The sequence below is a fragment of the Fringilla coelebs genome (assembly GCF_963513975.1).
Source record: "Fringilla coelebs genome assembly, chromosome: 2".
NCBI lineage: Eukaryota > Metazoa > Chordata > Aves > Passeriformes > Fringillidae > Fringilla > Fringilla coelebs.
The window spans coordinates 79,616,989-79,642,482 of NC_140029.1; the positions used below are offsets into that span (position 1 = coordinate 79,616,989).

General features: G+C 41.2%; 1 protein-coding gene across 1 annotated transcript; it reads left to right on the forward strand.

Moving 5' to 3' along the window:
* Window positions 1-1,546: 1,546 nt before the first annotated feature.
* On the forward strand, window positions 1,547-17,120 carry CWC15 (CWC15 spliceosome associated protein homolog). The gene is made up of 7 exons (XM_084226295.1): window positions 1,547-1,614; window positions 3,504-3,642; window positions 5,667-5,779; window positions 6,688-6,776; window positions 7,484-7,594; window positions 15,833-15,951; window positions 16,242-17,120. The coding sequence occupies exons 2-7, from the start codon at window positions 3,512-3,514 to the stop codon at window positions 16,369-16,371; spliced, it is 693 nt and encodes a 230-aa protein (XP_084082421.1). The 5' UTR covers window positions 1,547-1,614; window positions 3,504-3,511; the 3' UTR covers window positions 16,372-17,120.
* The last annotated feature ends 8,374 nt before the right edge of the window (window positions 17,121-25,494 follow it).

The window sequence follows — 25,494 nt, forward strand, 5'->3', positions numbered from 1 at the left end:
ATATCCTTCTTTAGTGCTCAAGTCTTCTAAGGAAATAAAGCCCTTCACCATACAACACATCTTGGTATGCACAATCTGGGGGAAGGGAAGCTCCCTGGGGAAAAATTTTGGCCAAAGACACAAAGCCATTCCTTTACTATTTGAAGAATCTTCCAATCTGTTCAGAGCAGGGACCATGCTATTTTTAACACACAATGGAACACTCGCCTTTTCCTCTAACCCAAGACCAGGAGAGGTCTCTTCAGTTCTGGAGGTCTTTAATGAAGACTTGATACCTTCTGCCAGATGGGTATTACAACTGAACAGTAGGCACTGCCTGCAGGACATGTTACTGAGCAAAACATGACATTCTGCTGCACCACGACAGTCAAAATAGCATAACAGTCAGTGCCTCTTGACTTAAAGTCCACATATTTGTAATCTAGGAGTAACACCCACCATGGCAGAATGATGCATTCAGTTCAGGCTGCTGTGAACTGTAGCCCAACAACACCAATTTCCCGAAGCCAGACTTCTCTGCAAGGTTTGATCTTGAGTTTAAACTGCCTGTAGTGGAAGAAATCATAAACCCATTTCACAGGGTGCTGATAGAGGCTTGCAGATGAGAAAATGCAGTGCTGGATACTTGGTTACCGACAGGTGTAGCTCTGAGGACGTGACACAGTAATTACTGTCACTATTTATTAAACTTCAGAGTGAAGCTTAACTTGCTTAAAATATTTGGTTTCTTTCTGTACTAAAGGCCCAGTTCTTCCAAGTGCTTTCTCTGACGGCTCGCTGATTGCAAAGGGAGCAATTGCCATTGTTGCTGTAGCTCCCTGGACAGCAATATCTGTGGGACCTCTTGTGGGCTCTCACCTAAATTGCATTTCGGGTGTCGAGCACTCGGGAAAATGTTTCTGTGCTCATCTGTAGATACATCAGAGAGCCTTTTACTTCACATGCCTAAGTGTGGATTTGCAGAAGCCTGGCAATAAAGTGTATCTAAAAGGAGCAATAAACGCAAGGAAGGAGCTGCATTTTAAGAAGGGAAATTTAATTCCTTAGTGATCGTCGCTCGTGCTTTGGCTTCTTTACACAGACAGCAATGATTATAGAATCACAGAATGACAGAACAGTTTGGGCTGGAAGGGACCTTAAAGAAAGAGCATCTGGTTCTAACCCCCGTGTCGAATGGCTCAAAGCCCGTCCAGCCTGGCTCTGGACACTTCCAGGGACGGAGCATCCTCGCCTTCCCTGTGCGCCCTGTTCCAGCGCCACAGCACCGCCACAGCAAAATACGTCTTCCTTAACGAGAATGCCTAAAGTTCTCCCTTCTCCTCCGCCTACCATTGTTTCTATCCTCCCCTGTTATCTCTCCAAGGCTACCAGCCCTCCCTCCTCCTTACCCCCAGCCCTCCTCGCCCTGACCCCTCAGCGCAGCCGCCATCGCCACCGAGGCAGCGCCGCCGCCGCCCCAGCACTTCCGGCACCATCATGGCGGAGACGCTCTCTATGCCCCTCTCTATGGTCAGCGCTCCCGTCTCTATGGCCCGCCGCGGGGCATTGTGGGGGCGTGGCGGAATCATGGTGGCGGTGTAGGGTTTGGCTGCGTAGAGCGGAGGAGGCCGCGCTGTGAGTGCCCGGGAAAGCGGCGGGGAGGCTGCGGGAGGGGTCTGAAGGCGGAAAGGCGGCTCTGGGGCAGGGGGTATCGGGGGGGGCCAGCGGGCTTGGCGAGGGGCCGGGCTGCGGCCGGGCCTGACGCTGCGATTTGGATCCCCCAGTCAGGGCGCAGCCCGGCAAGGCCAAGGCAATCCAGCTGCAGGCCGAGCTCGGTCATTCCTTCTTGGCCGATAAGTCCTGGTAGTGCTAGAGAGGCTTTTCCAGGTATTTCTGAAATCTGAGAGGTTTAAGGTTGAGTCTGGGTCTTTGAAGGCCAAGCTGAATCCAGACTGACTTAGTCCTCTGAGGAGCGGCTGGGGCAGCTTGGGTTGTTTAGCCTGGAGAAGAGGAGGCTCAGGGGAACCTTATCGCTTTCTACAAGTGCCTGAGAGGAGGTTGGAGCCAGTTGGTTGGCCTCTTTTCCCAGGACAAGAGGAAGTGACCTGAAGTTGTGCCAGTGGGGGTTTAGGCTGGGCATTAGGAAGAATTTCTTCACCGAAGGGGTGATTGGACATCGGAATGAGCTGCCCAAGGATAGTGGAGCTATTATCCCTCGAGGTGTTTAAGAAAGGACTGAATTTTGGCACTTAGTGCCCTTCTCTAGTTGACAAGATTGTGTTTGGTCACAGGTTGGACTAAACAATGTCAGAGGTCTTTTCCAACCTGGTTAATTCTGTAACCTAAGAGAAGCAGGGATGCTTTCCAGATGTTTCCTGAAACTACTGCAGCTACTCCAGATCTTGTTCTTCGTCTGATTTCATGGATCCCCCTGTTACTTTAGCATAATTAGCACAGGATAAGTTATGGGAACAACTGACTTTCTTGGATCATGGGTCTGGCAGAATGTGTGCCAAGAGATCTGAAATGGATCACTGATCTTCAGTTGACTGGTACAGCATCACTGAAAAGTGTCTGCTGTCCTTGATTAACAAGTCAATGCTAGTTACCGTCTCACTTCTTTTTAAAGGTGTTTCTCTCTGTTAATTTTGTTTTTTGAGTAGTTCAGTGGCAGTAACTGTTCTGCCTGATGGGATGTTACTTTGAGCCACACATTATATTATAATTTTGATGCTGAAGTTGGGTATTTTGTGCTCTCATTCAAAGTGACAAACTAACAAAAGAAGCTTGGTTTGGGCTTGCAGGGTCTCCAGGTCCTGTCAGGCAGTGCTGAACACGGTGTGTGCTCCCAGGGTGGCTGAGGCTGGTTGGAGCCTGTTTCACTCTTAGGCACAGAAGAACTGATAGTAGAAATTTGGGCATTTGCCAGTTTGGTTTTTAGGGCGTGCTGAGTTCCTGCAATTTCTAGGGGAGAGCTGGTGACAACTTCTCCAAGCTTTTTCCCTTGCATTTTGTTTATGTTGCCTGGTGTTCCCCAGTGGCTAATGATCAGCGCCATCCTAGGCACGCTGTGGTCTCTGTGAGTCAGCGTTCCTGGTGGTGGCACCACCAATGGTCTGGGGAGTAATGAAGGGCTCAGCCCGTTAGGCAGTCATTCCTCAGGGTGGTTTATCAGGAGGGGAAAGAGTTTAGTTGCAAGACTACTGCTTGCTTTAAGGATGGGAGATCAGTTCCTGGCTGGTGTTATTTACTTTACAAACATAGCTTCATACTTAACTTAGAGTCCATGTATCATTTTCCCAAGCATATTGGAAAAGACTCTGTTGTGAAACCTGAATAGTTTCTGTCAATGAAACACTGCTTAAACTTTGAGGATCATGAGCTGAGTGACAGCTGATATACCAGCTATATGTTACCACTGGGGCTTGTCCCTGCTTCTACAGTTCCAGGAGCAGAGTATCTCCTAATGAGTGTCTTGCGCTGTGAATTGTAGTAACAACTTGTTTCATCCCTTGATTCTGTAGGAGAGAAGATGACGACAGCAGCTAGGCCGACGTTTGAACCTGCAAGAGGAGGAAGAGGAAAAGGTGAAGGAGACTTAAGCCAGCTATCCAAACAATATTCTAGCAGAGATCTTCCTTCTCATACTAAAATCAAGTACAGGTTAGTATCATTTTTTGAGTGTCAGGGCAAAGCAGGCTGGGAATGACTGTTTGTTATGAGTGGCAGTCTAAAATTTTCTCAATACATATTGATGTGCTTGACACTGTGCAAGGTCCAGAGATTGTGCTGAACAAGTGGGCTAAAAGTGAAAGTCTCAAAAGCAGAGCTAGGAGTTCAAATGCATTGCAGGTGATTTGGGGAAGTTTAATTTTAGTGATACTTTGTTGTTGTTTATGTATATGAATTATCAGAAGATGAGTTGGAGATGAACTTCTTGGGCAATGAAGTGGAAAGTAAGTTGGCATTGTGGGTGAACCACAGGGAGTACTGTCACTTACAGAGTAGGTTGGGATGAGAGAAGTGAAGTTGAGCGCATCTTGAAAGCTGGAAAACCACATCATGTATTTGGCAAAGGACTGTGTAAGGGCTTTGAGAGGAGGCAGGGGAGCCATAGAATAGCACTCAGGTAGTGGGATGTGTTGGAAGAGCTGATGTTAAGCTGCACATGGTTTATGCAGGTCCTGGGAGAAGAAGTTTCTTTAACCAGGGAGAAAGAGAATGTGGTCTTGGGAATATTTTTATATGTTTGAAATTAATAATAAATTTTTATCTTTTTGAAAGAGTAAATAAAACCTGGAGTCAGTGATTGAATTTAAATTCTGTGTGTCAATCTAAAAATGCTCATTTTATCTAATTGAGGTTACTCTTGTCAGTGAAATTACTGTTAAGGTTTTACTTTTGCACTTTTTTGTGTAGATATTTACCCTGCCACCTCTTCCCTCCTGCCCCTTTTGTTTTCAGTAATATGTATTCATAAGGGAGCCGAGTGTTTTGGAGAACACCAAAACAAACAACACAAAAAGTGCTGTCAAATGTGTTTTGCTGTTATGGGGAAAATCCTGGTGGCTTGTTTTGCAAAAAAAGTGGGGTTTGGAACACCAGTCTGTTGCTTTGGAAGAAGTCTGTGGAGACGGGAATATACAATATATGTTTTAAATCCCTCCTTTTGTGTGAGCGGGAGAGATGGAGACAGCATCAAGTGTCTTCTGGTTTTCCTCCCAAATACCTAATAAAAAGTGGTTTTTGTTAAATTGCCAGGAATGTATCACTGCAGGAAAAGTCCAGTGTTTCAATCCTGCTCGTGTTTGTGTGCGTGGCACAGTGTTTAGGGAAGATTTTGCAGCTCTAACAATGACTCTAAATTCATTTTTTTAATTACAAAAGCAAATTAAAGGCTTTATCATAAAGACGGGCTGTGCACACAGTGTGTTTATAATGGCTCACACCTGGGTTTCTTCCAGGCACTCTTACTTCCAGCACTGGGTTTGTGGAGAGCCGAAAGCAATTGCTGCTTGTTTTTCTTCACTAGCTCTTCTCAAGATATCCACAAAAATTTCAGCAGCCTCTAGGTGGAATTTAATCTGGCTCAGATATATGTAGTTCATTGCTTTTTGCTGGTGTGTCATTGTATAAAAGAGGGGTGACATGTATTTACAAGGTGTTTTGCCTGTTGTCACAACTTTGTCATTATTGGTCATGGTCTGTGCTCACGGAGAAGAAAAGGTTCATGGAAAGGATGTTCTAGTCTTGGTCTTATCTGTAAGCCTTAGAGATTGGGTTTGCAGCAGCAGCTTTGGGTGGTGAAACAATGAAGAAAGGTGACCATGATGTTTGTAGATGTCTGCTAGGACACTGGGATTGGACTGCTGGAGAACAGAACATTTTAACGTTGTGAAATACAGACAGATGTTACTATCCTGTTTCATGGGAATTTAAGTAGGGTCCTTTCATCCATTCAAGAGCCACCAGAAGGAGCAGGGGTGTGTGGTGTGGCCGGTCTGGGTGTGCAATGCATACATACACAGGAGGGCTCTGCTGAAGAGAGAATAAACATACGTTTGCATGGAACCCAGTTCTTATTCCCCATCCTTATATGTTCAGCCCAGGATTTACTGGCCTCCATGAAAAACTTGCCCCCAGCTGCAGTGTTAAACTTCAGGTGTTCTCCCCATTTGTTGTTTTAGACAGACCACTCAGGATGCTCCTGAAGAGGTGCGTAACCGTGATTTCAGAAGGGAGCTGGAGGAGAGAGAACGAGTTGCTGCCAGAGAAAAGAACAGAGACAGACCAACCAGAGGTAAAAACCAAGAAACAAAAATCTTAACTCCTTTGTGAAACGTTGCTCTTGCGTGAAATTTGGTGTTGTAAGAAGTTTGCAGTTGCAGACGGCATGTCATGAGAGTAGAATTTAAGGTATTGGCTTGGTAATTCAGAGCTGTTGACCTGCAAGGGAATGTCCACTGGCTTTCATGCTGGCTTCATGCTAGCAGAAATCTAGGCCAGCCAGTAGAAAAGCATGCCCAGCTGATACAGTATAATTGTAATGATTTGGCAACAAGTGTCTACAGCTAATAAAGGGCTTTTTTTTTGTACTTGGATGAGCAAGACAGAAAGGAGAAAGAGTAATGACTCATCTTCTGCTGTTATAGCACCAGTGTAACAATAAATCTGTATGAAAGTATGCTATTCTTTTCTCATATGGTGAAGTAGTAACAAAATCAAAGAGCCTTTTGAGAAATTCTCATTTTTAGTATTAAAGTACAACCTCTTGTACTTTAGGTTTAGGTATGAAGCTATTGCATGGCTTTCAAATTCACAGAAGAAAGTAGATGTGGTTTGGACCAAACTAGCCAACAGTAATGCTTTGGGATCATCCTAAATGGGAACCCTCCAGTTGGATACATGTAATAAGAATATTTCTCCATATCTGTTTTTTATGGGTTTTTTTTTCTGATTGAAATAATAATGACTTATAAAAACTTCTGGAGGCCAAACTGGAAGTTTGGGATGTTATTGCTGCCCTTGAGGCTTCCTAGGGGGAGGAATTAACCTGGACATTAAAACTGAGAAGTGAGGGGAAAGTAAGCATAAGCTTGTTTCTCTTACTCTAATGCAAGACAAATTGTGAAGATTTTTGCTTTCTGACACTAGATGCTGCTAAATGAAATGTCTTAGACACTTTTTGGTTTTACTCTTACACCACAGAACATACAACATCATCTTCTGTGTCTAAGAAGCCTCGGCTAGACCAGATTCCTGCAGCAAATCTTGATGCAGATGATCCTCTTACTGATGTATGTATCTTTTCTGTCTTCCCTTGTTACCCTGCCTTAAGGATTTGCTGTTTATGCAGTATGTACTTCTAGGTTGCCTAAAGATTTCAGACAGGTTCCAACATATTTTCCTTTTACAGCTTCTGTACTGTGGTGAAAGTCCAGAGTGGCTCAGAGGATTCTGGTCCATGCTGTCATGGTATTCTTGGAAAGCACAAAAATACCACTTACAGTATGGGGAATTAGTAAGAATTCCCCAAGGGTAGAACTGTTGAGGTACCTGTGAATGACTGTCTGCGTGAGCCACCAATGCTTGCCTTTGACTGTGCTTCTTATTGCTGATATCTAGGAGTTAAGTCAAAGGCTTGACAATAAGCTCTGGGGTTTTTTAATCCTGTGGTTTTGGGTCCCAGCAGTACTGGACAAGTTAATCAGGCACACAGAATGACTTGTATCACAATGATTAGAGAGTGACTGAGGATGCCCATTCTCTAGAGTCTGTCAGTTACATAGCATTTTTAATCGCAGTCAACCCAAAAGCACAGACATATTTTTCTCTTGACTTTACTGTAAAAGAGCAGAACCCCTATTTGTATTGCGTTTGTTGCTACCCATCTATTTCAGAAATCAGTCAGCAGCAAATTGTAGCCTTAGTTGGGCAGCCCAGGGCCATTTCTTATTAAATTAAATGAGCAAGCTGATTCTTGCTTTCCATTTGTTACTGTTAGGAAGATGATGAAGATGAGGACTTGGAAGACAGTGATGATGATGACACTGCAGCTCTTCTGGCTGAACTGGAAAAAATCAAGAAAGAACGAGCTGAAGAACAAGCTCGAAAGGTAAAATCTCACACATTAAAATGCACTTGTTTTTTTGTGAACTGATGTCTATTAAAACTGGTGTGCCTTAAGTACTTGGGATGAGTGGGAACTGGTAAACAAAGTGCTGTTCAAACCTCCTCTCAGATATGATGGATTTGTTCTTCTGCCTAATAATTATTGAATTTTTTTCTATATAAGACACATTCAATGTTTTACTCACTGAAACATTTTACTCCCTTTTGCTACACTTTGTACAGGCAGTGATTCAAGATAATCTTGATTTCATGTGCAAATCCTCTGCACTCAGCTATCATACCAAAGGATATAGTGGCATTAGTGAGCTGCATGCAATCCCGCATAATTTAGTTTCTTAACTAGCTTGTATGAAACAAGAAATAATATTTTTATTTATGAAATAAAGATATGTGCTTTTTGGTGCTGCTCCTTATGGCTGCAGGTTTTATACAGTAGTTGTCCTTTTACAGCTTTGGTGCTGCAAGGAGCTCCAATTTGAACTGTAAGACCAGAACTATTTTCATGTGATTATACACAGGCAAATTCATTTGAAAGTTGTCTCTGCAAAACCAAATAACAATACAGCAGTCTTTTCAGAACTGGGAAGCTCCATTCACATGTAGCTTTCATACCTCTCTATAATCTCTCTCTCTACATCATGTTCTGCCCTTGGAAAGGGGGGAAAGTCCCTGTAGTTACAGATGTTTTCCTGTGAGTGGGACTCAATCCTATGCTAGTGGTCCTTGTGTAAGACGGATTGTTGGGATGAAGTGCATCCACAAAATTCCTAACTATTGATTTGACTTCTAGGTACTGGGAGTTTGGACTAGTTTCTGGGAGCGATTTGTGTTGTCAAACTTACCAGGTTTTATGTTTGTGTTGAGTACTGGTTCTAATATTTATTGCAACAGAGTTTAGAGTCCAGGTATTTCATCTGCACTGCTGAAACACTCTCCTCTGGTGGTGCAACAGAAGTAGTGGAAATGTGCAGCATTCCCTCATCTGCTTTTATTTACTAAGTGCTTTCTCGTTTTGAGTAGGGCTTAAATAATTTCAGCGCTTTTGTGAAACTTTGGTTCCTTCACCTGGAGTGGTTTTGTATGTTTTTATAAGTATACTCTCCATTAGTGTAAAACAAAACAAAAACCCCAAACCATCAAAAAATCTGTCAGAAAACCAAGCCACCTGGCATCTGTGTATAAACTTAGCTGAGGTATTTTTTTAGAACATGCTAAATAAACACATTAGATGCTGATCAGGAGACTAATCAAAGGCTGTTCTGACAACATAATGTTTTAGTGCCTCTGAACTACTTGGAACCTTTCCTGTAGCTTAACATACACATTCATAGTTTAGTGTTTTTCATGAATGCTTTGCTGTCAGTGAACAGGGCTGAGCTTCCAGCAGACACTAGGAACAGCTAAGAGAGGATAATGTTTTAACTGCTGTTGGCAGCATTGTAGTTGTGAGCCTTTTCTTGCCTAACAATATAAAATTCACCTTTAGAATCAGCAAGGCCTGTAAAACAAGTGAGCTCTGCAGTTTTGCACTTAAATAGTATTGAAGACTAAAAGCTGTACCATGCTGCTTCATTGCAGAAATTGTGCTGTACAAGACTGTTGCTACTTGATTGCCCATCTGGCCTGTGAGAATCTTCTGCATTAAAGGATGTCTGAAAGCATCTCATGTCTTTATCTAGGCATTTGAGGCGCATCATGAAGCAATGAATTTGTCTTTTATAGTAACAGCATGGTGAAAATTACCTAAAAACACTGTCAACCATTCGACCATTTATTCCTGTGTGAAATGTGCTAAACTACAAATTAAGTGTAGCCATATGCAGGAAAGATTTTGACTTCAGTTGTTCTTGCACAGTGCTTAAAATGAAATTGTAAGTCTGGGTGGATTTTCCACTTTGCTCGATAGTTGTAAGTTATGCATCAAGATTAAACTTCATAACTTGTCACATTTCAGTGTAGAAAACTTGCATTAGGAAAATAATAGTAAATTGCAGCTCAGATAACCAAGTGCTTGCTTCTTTTATCATGTGTGGAAAGTAGGAATATCATAATCTCTGTGAAATTCTAATTTTGTCACTAGAGGGTGCCAAAAGCCACGAAGTATTTGGGATAGCACTTGTTTTGTTTTGCTGTCTCTTACAGGTATTATATTTTACTTTCATGGATGTTCTCCTTACCCAGCAGCAGGGCTTGTAATGTCCAGTGCTGCATGCATACTGAATACAATTGTGTTATTTATTTGCAGTAGTGCCCACTATTGCCCAGTCAGAATCTAGACCTACAGTGTTCACAGGTAGTCTCTCTTTAAAATTGGCATCTTCAATAAATAGAGGGTGCTCTATGGGTACCTGGAATTTTATTTTCTTGTGTTTTTTTGGGGAATGGGAAACTAAGGCTATTTTGATAAAAAAAGTAAAAGCCAGAGTGGGCCACAACCTTGGAAAGAGTCTTTAGGAGTAAGAGTCATCTTTGGAAAGAAGTCTTCTGTTTGTTGGCTTTAGTGTGCAATCTGTTTAGCTTATGCCTTGTTTTCCACTGCTTTGGAATAAGGTGTTACTGGCTAAGCATTTTAGAGTTATTTTACATAAAATCCTTTTCCCTTAAGGTGCATGTTATTTCATGTTCCTATGTACTGCAAGCCATAATTTAGACCTAATTTTGTAAGTAACCTTGTATTAATAATTCAGATGACTTCAGGATAGCATCTCATGTAAATTCTTAGCTGTGCAGTTGCTGTTAATCCAAATCCATGGACAGGAATGCTTTACCTGCTGAAATGCTGCTGTCCACAGTAGATAATGTGGGTAAGCCAGTGGCCAGGCAAAGAGAAACTGTGGAGTGAATACCTGTTCTCTCTTCACACTGATCATCATTCTCTAACCCCATAGTTACACAGACAGATTAATGTCTCTTCTTGTCACCTTCTTGGAACATCCCAGGGTCTTAACAAGATTAAGTGGGTAAACTACTGTAATATATCCCACACCTGTGCCATATGTAGATTTTTCTCTGATACTTTAGTTATTTTGATTTATTAAAATGCTGGTCCAGTTACTTCTGAGACTTCATTTAGAGTGAAGTGTATTTTTGTTAATAGTCTTCACTCATCACTTTGGTGTCCATTATTTGAGTTGCCATCAAATGAGAAGGGCTTCTTTCCAAATGCATCTGTGCTAAAAAAGCAGTTAAAAACAAAATGTGAGAGTCTGCTTTTTACAGGGCATCCTGTTCTCTGCTAACTTCCCATATGGGTAACACCAATTTCCATAGAAATCCTCTAAATCTAATTTTGACAGTATTAATACTAAGAGATTCTAATAGCTTGTCAGTCAAATAAACAGCTCCTCTCAAAGCTTGTTAACTTATCAAAATGCTTTGTTCCCTGAAGTTATGTGGAATCATTAAATAAATACTATGAATGTTTTTAAAAAATTGTTTGAGCGTGGGAGTCCTCTTGATGTTTCCTCTACAATTGTCTAGTAGACACTAAGCTGACCAGGAAATTCTAGTTTTGAAAGCCCTTTCTGTGGAATTATTCTAGGTCTGTATAAAACTGTACAAACAGTAGATCATCGTCTGTGTTAACCATCCACAGATAGGTTTCAGGAAACATTTCAATATTTTAAAATAAGCTTTATAATGCTCTTGTTTTTCAGTTTTCAAGTGCTTCCTTAGAAAGTAAGCTGAAATAATTAAAAAGAAACTTCAAACCAGTGAGCAGCTGAATGTATGTGTGCAGTTCTGGCAAGCCTGTTTTAATATCCAGTCATTCTTTGCTTTGCTTCTGAGAGCAGAAAAAAATTTCAATTTTTCTTAACAGTTTTATTTCATCAAGTTTCTCTATAACTGAGTATATTACTTTACCAGTGGTCAGAGTAATCTTAGCTCTGCCCCCTGTATTAGCCATGTCACAGACTTTCAAATAAAACATCAGAAAATGAGGCATGATATCTATTAACCTTTCCACTTAAATCTCAAGGGTCTGACTAAAACTAGAAGATGAAATCACTGGTTAAGAAAATTTCAGTAAAGAGGCAAAAGCACATGGCAGAGTATGTTTCTTCATTCAGTGTTTGAGACATGCCAGGAACACTTAAACCTTGACAAGAACTAGTGGTAACATCCCTTTCCTTGTGGACAAAATCACAACAAAGCTGCGTGTGGACACTGCCATTGTGATTACTTGGTGCTCTTTGTTTTTGAAGTTTCAATTATTTATTTGAATCTCTGTGTTGCACAGAGTTAGTAACTTGTACAGGGTCAGATATCTGGAGTGTGTCTGTGCATTCTCGAATTTCATCCCCTGCTGCTAAAGGAAGCGCTTGTCGTAGTTTGTCATTCAAAAATTAGTATTTGAATCAGGTTATGCAATTTATATTTTTTAACTTTTTTTCAGCCTTTGATGAAATTGGGTATTTCAGGTTTTCTTTCAGTTGCTCAACATCTATAAAAACTGAGTAGGCTAAATAACTTTGATACAATGGAGTCATTTGGGGAATTTCAGCACTTTCTGTAGAAGTAATCTTTCTCTGTGCTAAGGGTAGGGAGCTATGCTCAAAATAAACATGGTAACGATGTTTTTCTTTCCTTTGCAGTCAGAAACAGATATGCCAAGGAAAGAAATTCCCAAGATTGCCTCTACCACTTATTTTATCTGCCATTTCTCAGTCCTCTGCAGCTGTAGTTGACTTAAGTGAATGCAGTTTTTTTGCTAGCAATAATTAGCTGTAGACAGAACTCAGTTGAGCCTGAAAAGCCAAGTTGTTGGGGCCAGTGTACGAGTTGTGTCTCGTAGCCTGCATGGTGGTACAGCGGAGATGCAGTCAGTAGAGCCTGGAATGTGGTTGGTCTCCTGTGTCATAATTTAGTGTGAGCAGTAATTTAGTGTGAGCACTAAAAGCTGTCTTGGCTCCCTCTTGTATCCTCTAGGTCTCTGCCAAGATGTGAGCTCAGGTGCCTATGGGACCATGTCCAGCTGTTAGTGTCTTAATCCAGAGCTAAATCCCTCTTTTAGTCTTACACTAGTGCTTGTAGTATAACACTTCTTAAAAGTGTTATTTCAGCTTTGATTTTTTTTTTTACCTATCATCACATTTTGTCACTTAATGCTTTTCTTTGTTATTAGAAAACTATGTCAGGCTGATTGAGGCTGAAGGATATTATGTGGGTTATGTCAAAGCAGATAAAGGTTAGGCTGATATGTAACATGCCTTTTAGAAATCTTAGTATAGAAAATTAGAATGTGCATCTGTGTGTAGGAAGTACATGGGAGTACTGCATGCCTATTTTTTATGATTCTTAATATTGGCTCTGTCTTTCGCTAGTGATTCTGAATATTTCCCATTCAAATGAGTGCTTTTTGCTTCTCTTCATGCATGGTGGAGAGTGCTGGAATCATCAGCTTTGTAGGAATTGATGAGATTAAATCTAAAATGGGGAAAGGGAGGGAAGAGGAACTGCAATTCTTCCTGAAGAGTTGCTGGCTGACTCCAATCGATTTTTAACCACTTAAAAAATCATATGTGAAGTGCATTTTAGTTCTCTGTATGTCAGTGGTGTGTGGATGCATTTTCATGCATCATTAAAACCCAAACCAAAATAGTAATGTCGGCTTCAGATAAGGTAATGCACGATGCACAGGTTCAGTAACTTTGAATCATGGCTGAAGTTAATGTCTTAGAGGATGAGACTGTGCTCCACCTGCCGCCTTCAGAAGAGTTCACCCAGACTCCAGCTCTAAAATGAGACACTGCTGCATCTGTTTGCATAGAGAAGCTTGGAACAAGTTCTCTTCACAGAGCCATTTTTCAATAGAGGACTAGTAATTTTTTACAATGGTCTTAGTAGCGCTGCCTTCTCTTGATTAGGAATTTTTGGTTTGTAGCCTTTTCATTTGCTCTCGGTATTTTTCCCTGGCCTGTTGTGTTTTCAAAGCCTCACTTTTAATGGAGCATTGCAGATTAAAGTTAGTGGTGCAGAGCCCACCTCATTTTGGACAACACAGAGAAAACTTCACATGCTTGCATCCAGCTGTAAATTTGCTAATAGTCATAAGCAGTATCTGATCACCTCCTTCCTGGGAGGTACCTGGAGATCAGTACTGGGTTTTTGCTTGTTCCAGTATCCAAGATTTTGCTTGGTTTCAAAACAGTGCTTTGCATGCATGTGCTCTACAAAAATCTGAGGGCTGCTGGACTTCTGGTGGTAACACATGGCAACAGACTGCGGTAAATGGGATTTCATGGCTCTTGGGTGTTCCATGTTATGTGGAAGGAAGATGGTAAATCAAAGGTTGGCATTCTGTGCTTAAGCAGCTGCATACATTTCTTGTCTCTGATCCACAGAGAAAAGTATAATTTGAGTTTATATTTCTAACATGGGAGGAAATTTCTTTTCCATATCAAATATTTTTGTTCTCCATGTTTCCATACTTACTGGGGTGATAATAACAGAAGTTTGACTGCAAATGTTAGATTTAGAGCTGTTTGAAAATTCAAGACCTCAGTTGATTTGTGTTAATAACTTCTAATTGTCGTGGTTTGTATTAAAGCTCCATGGATACAGTAGCAGGAAAAAGCAAGTTTTTCCAAGGCATATATTTTAATAGGGGCATTACAGGGCTTGTCCTGAAGCTGTGCTTTGCTTTTGAGCAATGCGCCTTTCTGGGGAGCTTTTCCTATCCCACTGGCAATTAATTGCAGCCAGTTCTACATTTTGTGAGGAGCAGTGTAGTGGTAGGCGTCTTTTCATAACTAAAACTTGAGTAGATTTTGAAAAGTAAAGTCTTTACCAGTGATCCTGCATCATCTGCTATTTGTGTGTACATTAAATCCATGTTCTTAAGAAAGCTGAGGTATTTTAAAAGAAAATTTCATAGAATGACAGAATGATTTGGGTTGGAAAGGACCTTAAAGGTCATCTACTTCCAACCCCCTTTCTGTGAGCATGGACACCTTCCACTAGGCCAGGTGGCTCAGAGCTCCATCCAGCCTGGTCCTAAACACTTCCAGGGATAGGGCATCCATCCAAATTTCACATGCCTGAGCAATTTAATGGAAAAATACTGTGAATTATAGGTAATAATAAATAACTTAGTATTGATTGCATGTTTGAAGCTAGGGAACTCTGGCTAACATCATCATCAGATTTAGCATTTAAACCTTGTTAACTCCAGCAGCAAGGAAACTGTTTCCTCTCTTGGGATGCTGTAGAATTCCTCAGCAATTAATTTTCTGCAGGCTTTTTTTTTTTTTCCCAGCTTGGGGAAAAACCCTGACCTCATGATCTCTTTGTTTTTAGTCTATATAATTTTTTAATGGTTTGATTCTCCTGCAGTGCTAATGAAGCTTCAGTTCATTTTTTAACCATATTCATTGTCTTCAGACCATACTTCAGAGTAGGAAACCTACTTAGTCATCCTAATTTAAAGAATTACTTTCTTCCCCTACTAGTTCTTTCATCAAAGAACACTGCCTGCAGTATTTGTGGAAGTCTGTGGAAAAATATGTTAAACTAATACTAAACAGTAATTTTCAAGTCTGTAAACATTTAAGTCGCTAGATGTGCTAATAGAGCTTGAAAGTGTGGGCAGTGAAATTACTTTGTGTTACTTGTAGTGCATTGCTTCACTTAGGCTTGAGTTATATGCATTTGACAGTATAAGGACAAGAAAATTTGTCTGCTTCTTAATATTGAAACTCTTAAATAGTCTTATGACATCCTCTGTTCATTTCACTGTGGGGTTGTCAATATTCTTTTTAATTGGTCCCTAGGGAAGTTGTAGTTGTAAGATCCAAACAGCTGCTGAAAATAGAGAAGTTTTAATATGCTGTATGTTTTCTTCTGCCTACTGAATATTGTATGATGTACTGTGTTTTCTCATGAGGATAAAGAAAACCTTTTAATGTGTATACAGTTTTTAATATAATAAATATGTATATGGTAAAGCTGGAATTCACCTGAATATTTGATGGCACATCAGAGCTGAGTAGAGCCGATATGAGTGTTGCTAGTTTGACAGTTTATTAGCAAAGTCAAGCTCTGTAGAGTATCTCTGCTTCTGTCCTTAATCTCCTCATAAGCAAGTGCTAAACACTGAAAAATCTGAGCTAAGAATTAAAGCTCCATCTGTGTGAGTGTTCAAAGCTAAATAATGTGTATCTCTACCAACTAGAGGAGAAAAGTGGCCTAGAAAAATAATATATCCATTTCTGGTTCTCAGGAACAAGAGCAAAAGGCTGAAGAAGAAAGAATTCGGATGGAGAACATCCTGAGTGGTAACCCACTGCTGAACCTCACTGGGCCAGCACAGCCTCAGGCAAACTTCAAAGTTAAAAGGAGGTACTGTGCAGTCTGTTCAGTGACACCCATCCCCTTGCTGACTCTTGCTGTTCAGAGTCAGAAAGTGTTATCACTGTAGCTGGTTTCTATTTCCTTCATCAGATCTTCTCACAAGTGTGTAGGAGATAGCTTGGGGTAGAATAATAGATCATCTTTTCTGAAAGACTAAAATCTAATCCTAATGACTAGTTAGGGTCGAATGCAAGAGGGTCAAACTCCATTTATATGTTTTTGTATATCTCACCTAATTTTCATACAAGCTTACTGAAATGAAAAACTTCTGTCTTCAGGTGGGATGACGATGTTGTCTTCAAGAACTGTGCCAAGGGGATAGACGAAACAAAAAAGGACAAAAGATTCGTCAATGATACTCTGCGATCAGAGTTTCACAAAAAGTTCATGGAAAAATATATCAAGTAGTACAGTTTTATGTGCAGTAGTGCAGAAGGACTTGGTAGGTCGTGGCCATTCCCTCCCTTTCGCTCAGAATTTAAGGCTGAATGTTTGGTCATGGATTCTCAAATGCTTTTCCAAGATCAGCAACAGCTTCATAATAAGTGCTATGTATCTGGAGTTTTTATTCCTGCGTATTGTTTTCCTTTACAGTTTAATTAAACCAGTTTGTGTCACATGAATGTTTTTTTTCTTCATTGTGTGTTTACTTTTGCTGTCCACCTGTAAATGGTAAAAGAGAGAAGCTGATTTGCAATAAATACTGCTGATCGTTTAAATTGCTTTCAAAAATGCCCTGTATTTATAGTGATGATGGTTTGTAACTTACACAACTTAGATATATGTCAGTATTAATCAAAGGTGAGGAAGAGCTGAGTATGGGAAGCAGTGTGAGCTGAAGGGAGCTATACTTTCTGTAACAAACTGGACTTCCTCTTAAAAGCTAGTTGGAAACTTAGTTAATCTTTGGTTTTAGTTTCTTTTTCAGTCTGTGTGTGTCTTTTAGTGGTGGTAATAGAATTGTCAGAATCTTGCAAGTGTTTTATCAAACAAATGATATCAAGATACCATAGTACACTTTGTTTACTCCTGTAATGTCCATGTTAACACTCAGGATGGTATAAAGTATGAATGACTGCAAAAAAAAGCTAAAATGTGAAGGGTTTATTTCTTTTCTGTTCTCCTGTCATCTCAGTTGCATTTGAAATTTTGGCCAAGTGATGCACTGGATCAGAACATAACGTTTTCAGAATGGAGCAGTTATCTCCCTGCCTGGGAGGTGACAGTGGCAGAACTCAGATGTATTTGTGTAAAATTCTTACCCTTTTCCTTGCCATGTTATGCTCTATTGAGTTAGTTCTCACAGATTTTGTTTCTTAGTATTATTTTCAATTTCTTAATTTGAAAACTTACCTGATTTTCTTAAGAGAGTAAATGTAGAGCATGTTTCAGATTTTTGTTTGACTGGTATCCTGTAAAAGCTTTCCTTAGCTTTAGCTGTACTTGCCACCCTTTCACTAAGCTATGCATAGCTTACTAATGCCAGCAGCTCATATCCCCCTTTACTTGGAAATGAGATTTTCAGCATGCTTGGGGTCATGTGAGCTTCTGGAGGAATATGTATTTGTGTTATTTCTGCTACCTAACTCATGATAGGGATGATTCTTGGGAAGCAGAAAAATGGGTGTAGTTTGTAAGTCTCTTAAAATAAAACTTCTAAAATCTTGGTATATAGGCAACATGTTTAGAAGGTGGGAAGAAAAGAAGTTAAGGGCTGTACTTGTCAGGGCCTGGCAGTGGAGAATCCAGCTGCTGCTTCAGGTCCAACCTAGCAGCATAGTTGTCATGGCAACAGCAAAAAAATACATTGGTCTCTCGGTATTCCAAGATGTAATTGCTGTGCCAGAGTGAGTGAGCACAGAGTCTTATTGGATGGGGAGACAGATGGAATGCCAGTTCAATGCCCTCATGGAAAATCACACATGCAAAGTGACCATCATTTGTGTTCCTGAAATAACGTAATTTTTCTTTGAGAAAATAACATTAGAGAAGTCAGATGGCTAGGGTTGAATGAGGTCTTCCCCAGGCATGCAGGCAGCTGTTCTGCACACCTGCAGGAGCATCCCTTTCTTAAATTGGGGCATGATGCATAGCTGTGCTGGGTCATTTCTCCCAGTAGCTCCCTCCCTCGCAGATTCTGAAGAAAGATCTGTAGGGACTGTAGAGCTCCAGGCTACAGCTTCATTTGAGTTTTTTTTGTTGGCATTGTTTTTCAGCTCCACCACAGAATTTGCAGATCCTATCTCTGATGTTCTCCCTCAGAGCTTTTGTATTTTAGCCTTCTGGAGTGTAAGCTGACCCACAATCTGAGGATTCAGCAATACACCAACACAATATGCTAATTAAGGAATCTCAAATCTTACCTTTTGGTGGGTTTTGTAATATTAATTATGGAACTTTCTTTACTAGTACTGGAAAATCTGAAGTGCTCTGTGATTTTTTTTTTTTTTTTTTTTTTGCCAGGGAAGAGCTTTCAATATTGATGCTCTATTGATGTTTAATTTTCTACTGTGCTCCTTGCATGCATCTAGGAAAAATAAGCAGGTCATTTGTTTTTGTAAAACTGCAGTGTGACTGTGAGTTCTTAAAAAAAATCAGATTGACATTCTACACCTCTGCTCTCAGCAGAGTTTTTTTTCCAGGAACCCCTGTTCAGTATGACAAATAGCTTTCAACAAGGACAGTGGACCTGGCAAAGACAACTTGTTCCAGGAGGTGAAGTGGAAGAAAGTGGATGTTCAGTATTTCAAGGAAGGCATTACTTTGCAGTTCTGGCAATCAGGATTGTTCAGTCCTGTGTTTTTGTAAGCAACACCTGGACTTACAGTAACTGGTAGGTATAGACAAAGCCTATCTGCTTTATAAACAGTTTCCCTGTTGTTTATGGCTACCTTTGGAATAGCATAGCAACTGAAAACTAGAACCTATTTTCCATGGGGGCTAACAGTTAAACTTCTAAGGTTTTTTTAAGAAGCCTTGTCTTTCAAATTTTTCTTGGAGTATGTTTTATAATTCTAAAGGGATTAATAGTATGTGGAATAAGGCCTAATGATAGTCCTGCAGCTGGAAATAATTGTGCTGTGTGTATACAGGGTTCTAAAACATTTAGTGTCTATTTGTCTTCCTCGAGTAGATGGCTGAATATTACAGGCTTCCTACTGCAACCAGCAGGATTGCCATCTGCTTTTTTCAGGATTTCTCATTGTTATAGGTACCAGATAAGCATCCTGTGAATGCCTGGAAGGAGTTCTTTTTTTAAAAAACCCTATCCAAACGAACCTTTTTTGGTGAGTTCCAGTTTCTCTGTTCACTTGTATTTTGTTTGAAGTAAAATCCTGGGGCAGGGGTGATCTGGTACTCACTCTGTTTCCCTTGGAGTCTCATGGGCAGCACAGCTGGTGCCTGCTGTGGTCACAGTCCAGTGTCTGTTTTCAGCCAGGCAGGTATCAGTTCCCACTGAGGTGCTGAAATTTCTCTCTACAGCTACAAATACCTGAAAGCCTTTCATGCTGGAGGAGAGATCTGAACAGGAGGTCAAAGCATCAAATGCTTGGGGGATGTTGCCCTCAAGTGTTTCACTTCAAAGAAATCTAGGATTCAAGCCTTGAAGGGATGCGCTGATGCTCAGAAAGTGCTTCAGACTCAAGTGTTTATTCATATCTGCAGCCAGGGCTAGTTGGAGTGTGAAGCTTTTTTTGGTTTTGTAAGGAAAGTCAGAATCACATGTAGGTACTTCTCTGATTTTTTTTTTCTCATGACATAGTGCTCTGCAATACAGATTCAGGAGGAGGGAAAGGAAGTACTCACAGAAATGTTTTCATCCATGTTTTCATTCCATCTCCTGTCAGCTTCTAGAAGGGAGTTTAATTAGTTGTCATTCAAAACCAAAACTCCCTAATTTTGTTATGCCTGTTTGGAAGAAAAACTTTGGGAAGCTTCTTTCAAGGAAACAGTCTTGTTGTGAGTTTTGTTGTGAGTTCAGCTGTATCTTCCTTACCAAGGCAGATTGACACATCATATGTGGTGATAGAAGCAAATACAGCCTTGCTACCACACTGGATGTTGCAAGATACAGTGTAAGCAGAGCTTAAATGGGCACATCTGGAAAATTCATGTTTCCAAAGAAAGGCTTCTCTGAGCTCTCTTTTTGAATTGTGGATAAGCAGAAAGAAGATTAATGTTTCCATACATGGCCCAGTCACTCAGTTGAAGTAAATGAAAAAAAAATCAAAAACCAGCCAAGACCACATTGAATTCTTATATTGTTCAATCACAGATAGATATTACCATTGTGCTGCTTTCCTCCTTGGACTGAGGTCAGACAGGTTGGCTTTTCTGTATCTCAGACTTGACTTTGTTTTCTTGGCATAGGTGGGTGTATCGTGGGATGTAACTTGAGAATGACAATAATATTGTGTCTGGTGGGGAGAAATTAAATAGTGACTATGTCTAGATTTAAATTGCTTTAGTTCAGGGTTGGAATATACCAAAGGGTTGTGTAGTAGTTTTCTTTCCCCTTTGTATCATCTGAGCAGTAGCTCAGGACCAGAACCTTCAAGTCACTGATTTTACCAAAACTTGTAATTTCAAGTGGGGAACTTTCATTATAAAACAAAACCAGACAAAAAAACAAGCACAAAATTCCTTGGAATTCTAATGTGTCTAGTGCAGCTCTAATGAGAAGAAAGGGTCATGTATATCTAAACAAATTATGTCTCCTAATCAAAATCCCAGTTTGCCACCAAGCCTAAGAAATACATTCTGAAGTAGAGGGAAGAAGCACTGTACAGGAGGTGAAAGAATGGAACAGAGAAATCTGATTGCTATCTGTTGAAATCAGTATCAGCTGCATAGGAAAAGATTATTTCTAAATTGTATACTAGAGTATCATTTGAAAGGCCACAATAGGCTTCTGTTATGATAAGTTTTATGGAAATGGAGGCTGTAAAGCAGGCTGTATGCTGAAGAGCTTAAATGCTCAGCACTCAGGGTGAAGGGCAGAATGAAAACAGGGCCTTCAGTGCCACAAAAAGCTGTATTTGGATGCTGAGTATTGAGCTCTTCTCCCCTTGGTATCTGCATTACTTACAAATCTGCCACTCCAACCGGCTCTTGTCTCAGATATACTCCTGTTAAGGAACTGGGTTATTTCCTTTTTTTCTGAGTTGTTTCTAGTGGATGGGATTTCAAGCAGTTGGGCTTTCTCCAGTGAAAAATCGTTATTTTTCTGCATTGGGAGAACAAGCTGTGAATTTGAGTTGGGTGAGGGTGAAGGATACATCTGCCAGTTAGTCTGCTTACTTTCAGATGGGATCCCTTGTGGCTGGTCTGTTTTTTTGGGGCTGCCCAGTTGAAGTTGATGGCACATGCATGGTTGGGATTGGTGGTGAAACCAGGCAGAAACAGAGGTTGTCAACACCAAACACAGAGTGGAAGAAATTGGGATCCTGTTGGGTTTCTTTCTTCTGGTGATGAGAACTGTCACTTGCACCCCTGAAAGGACTGTGTTAAACCAACTTCCCCAATTACTCTTCCTAGCAATAGATGGATTCATCACATTTCTCACTGCAACACTTGTTTTGGGTAGTACAGCATTGTGATTTATTATAGAAGGTAAGACTTCATTGGAACTTCTTTGCAGTTCAAAACTTTGAGGGCTGAAATAATTTCACTTGGAGCATAGGTAAGCTGATGGTAACAACAATAAATCATATTTTCTGAGAACTATAGAAATTATTCATAGATGAAATCTTCAGCTGTTTTATGCCCACCCCATATTTTAATTTATGCATGCTTTTCAAACTCAGCTTTTAAAAATGTATATTCTCTCTTTCAATGCATCCTCTTTTCAAGTGAGAGAATGAATAATTTAAGAAAATTTTGGGGCCAAATAATTTTTAAAAAAGCAAATAAAAGTCCTTCTTTATGTAATATCCCTTTCTACCATTTGTTCCAATAAAGAATAAAAGCCAGATGGTGTTATGTGGACATTAGAGCAGGGGATTGTAACCAAGCCTCTGGAGTCTCTTTGCAGCCAAGATGGTGGCTAAGATGGATTTTATTGCTCTTGATGGACTTGTGTTGCAAAACTTGTTATATTCATGGAGTTGGACATGAAGGAAGGGATGAGGCAATGATTTTAGCCCTGCCCTGAGATGTGAGGGAAGCAGGGTTCAGGTTTTGGCTCTGCTTCAGCTTTTGTGAATTTACAGGAGTGGCCCAGGCATGCAAACTCTTCCAGTCCCAACCCTGGATCTGAGGAGAGAACAGGGTGCCAGCATCCCAGCTCTGTTCCTGATGGAAGTGGGTGTAGTTTTACACTTGCTGTGCTAAACCACTTGGAGCAAGACAAGGACCCTCCTTAGAGCATAAGGTGGTCACAAGAGAGATGCAGAAGCTCTGAGTTAATGTTGCTCAAGGCAGGGGATAGCAGGAGAAGTGCTCAGTATTGGTCACTTTGGGTAAGTTCACACTTGCCAGGTCAGACTTCTGCAGGAGGATGGAGCTTGGGATATTGCTTTGGCTGCTGAGATGTCTCTTAGCTCAGCTGTAGCTGCAGAGCATGAGAGCATGTCTGTATCCAGAGGGAGAATGCCTTTGGCATGAAGATTTCATTAAAATTCTGCATTTTTAAAGTCATTATTTTTCATCAATTATCAGTGATATGTATCAGAAATATTTTTAATTTTACTCTTCCTTTTAATAGAAAGCTACTGGCAATTGCTGATTGCAAATGGGAGCATGCATGGATCAAATTTCTCCATTCCTTACTGCGGTAGCCCTGCTGGCTCCTCTTCAGCAGTTGTTGGTTTGGACAGGGTTTGTTACTTAATTTCATCCCTTTTTTTCCCCCAATAATTACTCCTTGCCAAGAGCATCAAATCTGAGAGCTGGGGTGAGTGTGTTGCAAGAACATGGAGAGATGCCACAAAGTGCCTTGGTTCAAGGGAATGGGAGGAAGGATTTCACGGAAGACCTGGAGGGTGTTTGGACTGCACTCAGCTAGAGGGAAACACAGTGCAGAGCTGGCAGATGCAGAAAAAAGATAATAAAATGGTGAAATGAATAAAGGGAATAGATCTTGAGCTCTATAGGTAATAGATCAGGAGTGTGATGGATAAGCAGGAAAGATGACAGAGTAACATGGACAGAAAGGAGTTCTTCCCACTCCTGCAGTGTGCTTTAGGCAAAGAGGTGATAACTCACTAGGTGGGCTTAGGTGGACTCGTTTGTGTGCTCTCCACTGCTCAGCAGCACTTGTTTCAGCTGCCCCAAAGAATGAGTTCCAGAGTCAGCACAGATAGTTGCTCCTTAGACAACCAGTTCAGGGGCCTGCAAACAGGCTTTGCAAAGGACTCAGTGTCTGAGGGAAATGCTGAGCAATGTCTGAGATTGTGGTCAGTTAAGAGCCATCTGAAAGGGAGCTGGAAGATTTTAAAGCTCTAATTTCTGTCCTAGAATGCTCAAAAAAAACAGTGCTCTGAGATGTCAGTCCTGTGACTGGCACGGCTCTGGTTTTATCCCAGTGTTTTACTGCTGCCTGTGGTGGAGTTGGTTCTTGTTGTGAATGGGAGAGCAAGACCAAGATGTTTCTGGATACCTGGAATTGTTTGTTTGTTTGTTTGTGAAATACAATTTCTAGAGTGAAAATAACAACAAACCAAAGAGGTTTTTTAATATCCTAGACATCCTAAGAGTCAGCTATGTATTTTCCTGCCAAGTGCAGGGAGTCTGGTAGGATAAGCTGCCCCTGGCAGCTGCAGGGACAGTGAATGATTGAGTATCTGAGAAATCAGCTCCAAACCCAAGGTGGCAAGCTGGGCATAGGAGGAGTGGTTTGATGCTGAATGGCATCATTATGGACTAACACAGAAGCTGCTCTTCCTAAGAAAAGAGATTTGTCAGGAAGATAAAAACTCCCCACAAGTTTTCTTGACCGATGCAGCAGAAACAGAGGATTATAGGAACAGTGAAGTGTGAGTGTCAAGGATGCAGTGGGACAAGCACTGGGTCTTTAGCAAAACCGGCTTTTGGAAATGGGGGAGTGAGTCCAGGGCTTGGTCCCTTTGGGGTTTTTTCATCCAGCATTCAGTAGGCCAGAATATGTTTTTTCAATTTCATTTTATGCCATTTTATTTCCTTTGCTATCTTTTAATTTCACGTCTTGATTCCTCATCTCATTTATTTCATGAAATGAAATGTTGAGATTTCAATTAAATAATTTCAAGAAATAATTTTCATGAAAGAATTAAGGGAAAACAATGGAATGGAATTGGAAGAAAGGAAGTGCATCAAAATGAAGATTGCTCACTGTACACTTTTTGAATCCAGCCATGGTGATGTGGATCTCATAAGCAATAAGCTGCCATTAGGGCTTGGGTTAGGGCTCAGATTGCTGCAGAGCCTGCAGCTCCAGGGATACTGGCAGTTGGAAAGGCAGTGCAAGGCATCAGGGCAGGGTACTACATTGCCAGCTCAACACTTTCTAATCTGTACACCTATGGCAATGAGGACCTCTGCCTCAGGGCCAAGCTGCCATTAGGCTTAGGCTTAGGCCTAGGTTTAGGGTTAGGGTTGAGAGAGTAAAAGAGCCTACAGCTCCAGGAAAACTGGGTCTGGAAAAGTCCTGCTAAGGTGATCACGGCAGGGCCCCAACATTGTTGCTTCTGCATCTTTCTAATCTGGACCACCCATGGTGCTGGGGATCTCAGGCCCAGCAGTGAAATGGCATTTGGCTTCCTGTGAGGGTTGAGAGAGGAAAGGAGCCTGGAGCTCCAGTGATACTGGGCCTAGAAAACACAGGCCAAGAGGATCATGGCAGGGCCACAATATTTCTGCTCTCCAGTGTCCCACTCTGCCCAGCAAACAATGCAGCCATGCTTGTCCCTGCCGATTCTCCCTCTTTCTACAGTGCCCTGCTAAGGGAAGACTTTGATACATCCAGCAAAACAGTCCACATAAATTACTTTAGTGATGAGTGCAGACTCCATGGTACTTTCCTGGTGGTCTCCCACAAGGGACACATGGAGCTGGTCCGGGGAGGAGGAGATTGCCAAAGGCGTTCCCAGCTGCTGGCCACTGCCCAAGAGCTCCAGGGCTGCAGCACCCTTCTGTGCCAGCTCTGCTGGGATCAGGAGGCACAGGTTATGATTTTTGCATATGATGATAACACAAGACTGCTGGACCCTCTGGGACCCCAGGGCATGCCCCACCAACAATGCCTAGCACACTGCAACCCTGGAGCTGCTCCTGCTCCTGAGGGGGGATCCTCCACATGGCATCCCTCTCTCCAGGGAGCTGAGGGACAGCTCCTGCCTTCAGAAAAGTCTCTTCTACTTACTTTCAACTTCAAGCATGTTTTTTGCATGGGAAAAATCTTGCTGCTGGTGAAGGATCTAAGGAGAAAGCTGACCTGGGTGGGGTGAAGGCTCTTGAGTGCTGGGAAATATTTGCTCTAAAGGGGTGTATGAAATTCCTCTCTAAAACTGAAACGAACTTGGTCTGTGGTAGCTGTTTTGGGTCTGAGCAGTT